The sequence below is a fragment of the Rhagoletis zephyria genome, unplaced genomic scaffold, assembly GCF_001687245.7.
Source record: "Rhagoletis zephyria isolate East Lansing unplaced genomic scaffold, Rhagoletis_zephyria_1.1 Rzeph_scaffold_02691, whole genome shotgun sequence".
Lineage (NCBI taxonomy): Eukaryota > Metazoa > Arthropoda > Insecta > Diptera > Tephritidae > Rhagoletis > Rhagoletis zephyria.
The window spans coordinates 13,898-21,555 of record NW_016159775.1 but is presented as its reverse complement, the minus strand read 5'-3'; the positions used below and the strand labels follow the sequence as shown (position 1 = coordinate 21,555).

General features: G+C 37.7%; 1 protein-coding gene across 1 annotated transcript in view; it reads right to left on the bottom strand.

The window, feature by feature from the left end:
- Positions 1 to 351: 351 nt before the first annotated feature.
- The window catches only part of VGlut (Vesicular glutamate transporter), an 18,340-nt gene continuing 11,033 nt past the window's right edge, over positions 352 to 7,658 (bottom strand). The window contains exons 3-8 of the mRNA XM_017622060.1: positions 6,997 to 7,233; positions 5,962 to 6,155; positions 4,194 to 4,653; positions 3,955 to 4,140; positions 1,077 to 1,277; positions 352 to 777 (exon numbers count right to left, since the gene is read on the bottom strand). Coding sequence (XP_017477549.1) covers positions 472 to 777; positions 1,077 to 1,277; positions 3,955 to 4,140; positions 4,194 to 4,653; positions 5,962 to 6,155; positions 6,997 to 7,233 — 1,584 coding nt within the window. The 3' untranslated portion in view covers positions 352 to 471. The remainder of the gene's footprint in view (positions 778 to 1,076; positions 1,278 to 3,954; positions 4,141 to 4,193; positions 4,654 to 5,961; positions 6,156 to 6,996; positions 7,234 to 7,658) is intronic.

The following is a 7,658-nucleotide window of genomic DNA, read 5'->3' as shown; positions in this document are numbered from 1 at the left end:
TACTTTTTTACAATTCCCAGAATGTGCAAATCATTTCACTTTTTTCTTGTTTTTCCTCCATATTTTTCCTTTGGCATACTTTGTTTTTATTATTTTTAGCATATTTTATTTAATTTCTTACTCTTATGTGCGTATTGTAGTTGTTGCTATACACGCATATCTTCAAAATTTTTTATGCGTTTTTTTCGTACTTTGGTTGCAGTGATTTGTAAGTGATTTGAACTAAGCTTAAAAATAGTTACACTTCCAACATTTTTAGTTACTCTTTTTTTTAATAAATGAGTATAATTATGAGTATTTGCTTCTAACTCTCCATTTTCTCTTTCGCTATTTTTCTTATGATTCTTTCCTTTTCAATTTCGCTACTTACTTACATATATTTTTTTATAATTTTATTTTATGATGCATTTATTTCTATTATTTATTAACTCCCCTTAGTTCCCCGTGTTCCTTTCATTCCGCCTATACTTTCTATTGTGGCTGATAGGGTTGTTGGTAGTTGAGTTGTTGTGGTTGTTGTTGTTGCTGATACGCCGGCTGTTGGTATTGTTGGTCATAGGTTGGCATTTGAGACTGTATTGTTTGTTGTTGTTGGGCATAGTCATATACCCCATACGCGCTGGCATCACCAGCTGCGGCCTCGGGCACCACACTCTCCTCGGGTATAGTGCCAGCCATGGCGGCGAATGGATTGTTGGCCACGTGACCAGTCGCACCATAATTGATGGCATTCGGCTGTTGCATTTGACTTTGTTCGGTGTATTGTGGTGGTGCGCCCTGTTTTTTGGAGCGAAGAAAAAAATACAAAATATTGAGAAAGATAAAAAATAAAAATATTTTATAATGGAAATGCATTAAAAGGCAATTCGAACGAAAAAAAGGCGACAACAAAAGGTTAATGTATCCTTTGTTATGACAAAGTCTGGTCTATGTTCGAAAATCAAAATTATGCATTAACAACAAAAAAAAAAACACTACATACGTTAGTAATTCTGTGCGTAGTAAATGGCGCTATTGCATGTCAATTTCATTTGTAAATAATTTACGTCAAAAATTATATTGATTTCTGAACTTACGAATGACGTCTCTTTGGTGTAACCACCCTGACTGGGATCTTCAGCTATGGCGCCCATTGGTGGCGCCCACACCTGCTTCTCTTCAGTCGGTGGTTCGGCCCAGGGTTGTAGTTCGCCCGAAGCGAAGATGCCGTAGAAGGTGCAGCCGACTAAATGTACGCAGGCGGCAAGCGTGAACACTGTGGTCCAGCAGCCAGTGGGCTATGAAAGATAAAAATACATAAATTTTTTAACCCATTCAGGTCCTTGAGGTTATATTTAAATAAATAAAAATTACAGTCTACATATCGACCGATGAATGGAAAATTCCTTAAGTAGCAGATTTAGAAACACTTCTTGATATTCCTTCCTTAACTAGATATTTAAGTGAAAGATGCCGCTATTTACAGTGCTCTAAGACTTGAGGCTTCTAAGAGGCTACGAACAACTGGCTAGTACATGGTTCCTTTTTGTATATAGTCCGAGTATGATTTAATATATAAGAGGTAGTGATTATCGAATCAATAAAGTTAATTTTGGATGCAACTTAAAAATCCATTTTCTTAAGAGAAGTGACTGGGAACTTAAGGTTGTGACGAGAACTCGATATATAGTACACAGACGACTCCAAAATAAATAATGAATAAAGATCAGCTGTATTCTATCAGTAACTATCTGTGCGGAATGCATATGTGGTAAGCATTGTCGACCTAGCTCTATCAATACTTACCTCCGTTGTGAAGATTCACGTTGTTGTTAAGGCCCTTATGAGGGTAACGTCTAGCTCGATATGAGCTCATTCTGAAGATTGCTACAATTTCTTCGATAGCGTCTAATGGACCTCTACTGGGTCCCGGGATACAATGGTATACCGGGATATGAGAAAGCAGCCGCTCAAAACTTAAAGCCTCCCATTCCGGTTTTCATAAGTGGAAGAGATCTCTAGAGTAGCTACCAAACGAGTGGTGAACTAATCTTCAAACATGCACGGTAAGGTACTTAATCCGTCTACTGTTCGATAAACGAATAACACGGAGTTTGCTGAGGCACTTAAAACCGAATATTCGACTTCCCACCGGATCACCAATGGGACGGTAGACCATTAATTACATGTCGGCTTGTTTCGGACTCCTGTAAAGACAGAATTCATTCCGCACTATGTACATCTTCGACAGCTGGACAGGTTAAGAGAAACTTAATTAGAGGATCTGCTGCGGTTTTCCAGAAAATCAGGATGATTTAGATATCTACCGTATATTGAAATTCGCCAGTGCGGCCTCCGAGTGTACCCTTTCACTAGAACTGCCTATCTCACACACCCTCTCACACCGGCCGACGTTCATGTTGGTAAACAACGGTTCTATAAGTAGGTAACGTTTGCAGCGGCACGATACATATTGTCCGGTGGAGTCGCGGAATTCTGCCGTAATTTCACGGCAGTGTCTGTTATACTAGCAACCAATCGGGATCATATACGTTAACTCGATGGCAAAGATCTCCATGCCAGAGATTTCAACTTGAAGTTTCGGCAACTGGTAAAATAGCTTTAGAGAATATGCGAGAAGAGACATGCAACTTTATTTGCATTGGGAATAAGCTTTGGTTTATCGCTCGATCCCACGACGGGCAATGAAAAAGTGGGTGTCAGACTCGGTGATGCCGCCACTGCATGCTTTGGTAGACAAAAGCAAAGGTTATGTTTTCAGAAAGCTCCCAGAAGCGATCGCAGCATCAATACTGCAAATCGGACAGGATAGATAAATCCCTGGTGAGCTTTGTCCATCTTCTCCTCAATTCGGAGATAGGTGGAGCTCACATCACAAGGAGGAGTACTCCCACCCTCCTCTGGAATCTTACGGTAAACGACCTACTCATCCGTTACAAGGCAATTCCGTATGCCGATGATCTTGTCCTAACCGCAACTGGTAAATACTCACAAATCCTGAGAGAGCTGTTGCACTATAAACCCCCTATTTCACCTTCCTATATTTAACGGCATAGTGCTACCGCTCTCTATTGAAGTGAAATACTTGGGTGTTATCTTGTACAGAAAACTGACCAGGCAATGAAACGTAAAGGAGCGGGCCAAAAAGGCCATTACCGCTCCTGCAAAATGGCTATAGGCAAGCAATTGGTTTTCAAACCCCACATAGTTCACTGGATTTACACAGCAGTGGCAAGTCCCCTATTATTCTACGGCATCACAGTCTGGTGAACATCACTGAATAAATCGCTCACAAATTCTAGGCTTATAGGGATATAATAACCAACTACCCCGACAAGTTTAGATCCCCAGATTATAGAACACCTCGAGAACAAATTCTCCATTCGCTTCCCTTAGAGAAAGGACTTGGAGGACAACTGAGTCTGGGACGTCCAAGATAATTCCACAACTATCTACATGGATGGCACTAAACTAAATCTAGGAGTAGGGAGTGGGCATCACTCAAAGGACCTCTCATTAGATCTCTGCTTTAGCCTACCAGACCACTGCAGTCTGTTCCAAGCAGAACTCGCGGCTATAAAAGAGGCTGAACTCTCTTAGCCTGCCTTCAGTAGCTATATACTTCAATAGCTAAGCTGCTATCAAGTCACTGGATTGCTGCAAGACCTCATCCATAACTGTGATAGGGTGTAGGAAGGACCTTAACGATGTACTACTCACATTGTATACTTAATTGGAAGGCGTGCTAGCAGAATAGGTTTGGCGGCCAATAACTTCTGTCGGTATTTTGGTATTCTTCTGTCTAATATATCCAAATACACAGTTAGCCGCAGCCCTCTAAATGTATTCTTTAATACTCATGATTCGTACAATTATTACTTACGATATACATATTTATTTGTTATTAATTGGACTATCAATGTATTTAAACTTAAAGGCATCTGCATTACTTACATCTCTGTAAATCAATCCATCGAGCGCATAGGGCACAATTATGCCAGCCAAAGTGCCAATACCATTCGAGAGACCCATCAAAATACTAGCATAGCGTGGTGCGATATCCAGATGATTAACATTGTAGCCCGAAATGGCAAACCCACTGAAGGCGACGCCACAGGTGAGAGCAAACATGGCGCCAGTCTAAGAGCATGAAATAAATTGACTATTCACAAAAGTCCCTCCCACAAACTTACCGCCGTATTTGAGTGCGCGACGAACAGAAAGAACAACCCCTCCATGCCGAAACCACCGCAATTGAAGAGCTTTCGCACATTCGTCGTCGACATAATGCCATTCTTACGCAAATGATCCGCCAACATGCCGCCAAATGGCACTATAGTGGTCATAATCAAATGCGGCAACGAACCAATGAAGCCCGCCTCCTCGACCTTGAAGCCAAATTTGTGTTTCAGAAATGAAGATTGGAAGAGCACGAGTAGATAGAAGTTCCATGAACGACAGAAATTCGCAACGATAATGGCATAAACCGGCATGGAACGCACCATCTCGCGCCAGGGTGTGGTGCTTATCGATGGCATCGATGGCTGCATGGACGTCTCGCCCAACGACTTCTCGATATACTTCAGTTCAGGTACGCTAATGGCAGGATGTTTGCGGGGATTCTCGAAGCAGAGCCACAGCCAAAAGAGGTACCTAAGGGGAGGAGGGAGAGAAAAAGATGGTGTGCGTGAGATAATATGCATTTGAGAAACATTGTTTGAGACTAATATTGTACTTGGTTTAGTTATGGTATTTTTAAATTAATAAAACTTAATTAAACTTAAATTAAAACTATTTTATGAAAAGCTTTTTCAGTGTGTTTCTATTTTTTGGGTTTAAATTATCGGTTTACTGCAAAAAATTCAGCACTTAAAATTTTTATGAAAAAAATCTAAATTTTATACTTTGATTATTGTCTACATTTAACAAAATTTTTATTAAACACATGTGTCATAGTTTTATATATTTATATTGTTTACGCTGAATTACAACAGAAAAATTCAACAAATATACACTGTATAATTTTGTTTGCAAATGTTTGCGTTTAACGAATTAAAAACCTCCTTTAAAAACTATTTTCAGTGTACGTTTTTATATTGTTTTTAAAACATTCACGCTTAAAATTTGACATTAAAGAATATATGTATTTTCAAATGTGGATTAACCATTATTTAAGTTTAACACCGCCATTTTTTGGATACAATAACAAATAAACTGAAAAAATACACTGCAAAAAATATTTACGATTTTTTTCAACAAAATAAAAATATTTCTTCTGGAGTAAAACGCCATCTACGTTATACATATTTACATAAACAAAATTTAAATATTTTTTGAAGTAAAAAATGAGAAAATAAAATAAGTAAAAAGTAGTACTTCAATGATAAATTAGAATCAAGATTATAATTTATAAAAATTTGCACTCCACAAATTAAAATTTTAAGAGCTCCTACATAAATTTACATACTTAACTTTGTATACAATTTTTTTATTTAAAATAGAAATTTTCCCATATCAGAAAGTTAAATAAGGGTTAAAACTAAATTGTATACATACATATGTATGTACCAAAAAAAAAAATCAAAATTAATAATTTTTTTTTTTCAAAAAAAACATTAAATATTTTTTATTTGGGGAGCAAAAAATGGCAAAATGATAGCAGTCTTATTTTAAACCACACTTTTTAAAACAAGTAAATACTACTAAAGTCGGTGTCAAGGGGCCTCGATCTACAAAAAGTGTCAATTTGACAATTTAGTCGCACAATAAATGTACACTGCGAAAAAAAAAACATTTTATTAAAATCCAAAATAATGGAAAATACCCCTCAAACAAAATAACGTCATATTAGCTTTAAAAAACTTTCCTATAAATTCAAAAATTTAGATTTTTTTTAATACAAAAATTTGCTTCGTCTCCAAGTATTAAACTTCCATGTCGTATTTGGTATTCGCTACTTACCATGTTATGCCAAACGTGCCGTAAGCGTAGAAGGGCGCCTGATAGCCAATCGCATCGGCCAGCAGACCGGACAGCGGTAGACCCACAACAACACCCGCATACGAACCGCTGAACGCCAAAGTTGCTAAACGCGAACGCTCCATGGGTGGCGCCCAAAATCTCCAAATGCCATGGCAGGCCGGATAGGTGACACCCTGTTGGGCAGAAGGTGACAAAGAAAATGCGAAAATAATTTACATTTGCAGGCACACAAAAGAAGGCATTAAATGAAAAAAAAAAGACAGAAACAGTTTATACAAAGAAAAAGCGCTGACACTGAGGGCACACGAATGAAGAGAAATCACAATTTTTTTGTTATTGTAATTTTAGTATATTTATTTTTATATGATTTGCAGAAAAATTCAGCAGCAACAGGAAGTGCCGGATTTACAGATGAAGGAGCTTTGTCGTCAAAAATAAACGAAATAAAACCAACAAAGAAAAAAAATCGAGTAACTCATCAAAAGCGCTGGCAAAAAGGATTTATTTAGCAATAGCAACCCTCAACGCCCAAAAGCAGATTACAGCATGTTTTCATTTCGGCTGCAACACAACACAAGCGCATTAATAATACGAACATGAGCACATACGTACATACATATGCTTGCCTGATTTACTATTTCAGCAAATTCAAATATCTTCATCTTCATATGATTCAATTTCATTTTGAATGCCTCTGTAAATCATACGGCTGATGGCTCATACGCTGCCAAAGAGCCGGGGCAGACAATCAGCCACACAGGCACAGCTACAGCTACATAGTCAAATTCAAGTAGCTTTGATCTGCTTAAGGCAAATCGAATTTCATTCAAAATGTTGCATTTAATTTCACCGCTTGTTATGTGACAAATATTGTACAAAGCTTTGTATCTATGTATGGATGTATGTACATACGCACATCTCGCTCAGCTCATATTTTCTTTCATAAACTAACTGACCCTTCCTTACACTTTCTATTCATATTTGATAGACCATACGAGATACACTTCCACTCACCTCGAATAGTCCCTGCGTTACACGCACACCTATGACAACATAACCGTGACACACGGCCATCACCAATGGCACCAACAAATGTAACGTTGCCGAGCATACAATGGACAATCCGAAGATTTTATTAGCCGGAAATCTCGAAGCTATGAAACCACCCGGTATTTGTGTGATCAAATAGCCCCAGAAGAATGACGAATCCACATGGCTTTCCACGGCGACACTCCAATTCATGAAAGTCGTCTGAAAAGAGGAAATGAATTATTATACACTTTTTAATGAACAAATGTGCAAAAATGTATCTACATATGATGTAACATTAACTCAACAATTGTAACGACTGTAATAAACTTCAAATCGGAGATAATTTTTTTTTAAAGTTAGGGAGAAATGGTATAGTGTTGAGCCGAAGTACGAGTACGAAATATTTAACTTTGTTTAAATAAACTGGAGAGGCAAAAAAAAAACATCGATGTTAACTATTCGATCGAATCGAATAAAACCGATGTTTTGGACCATCAGATAAGTATTGTTATATCGATGCATTTTTTTTTCGATGCACCGACTTGTGTATTCCATTTACACTGAACATACATACAGTGGTCGAAGAAATTATAGTGGCACCACATTTTGACAAGTTTTAACATATTATTTTTTTGTTATTTAAT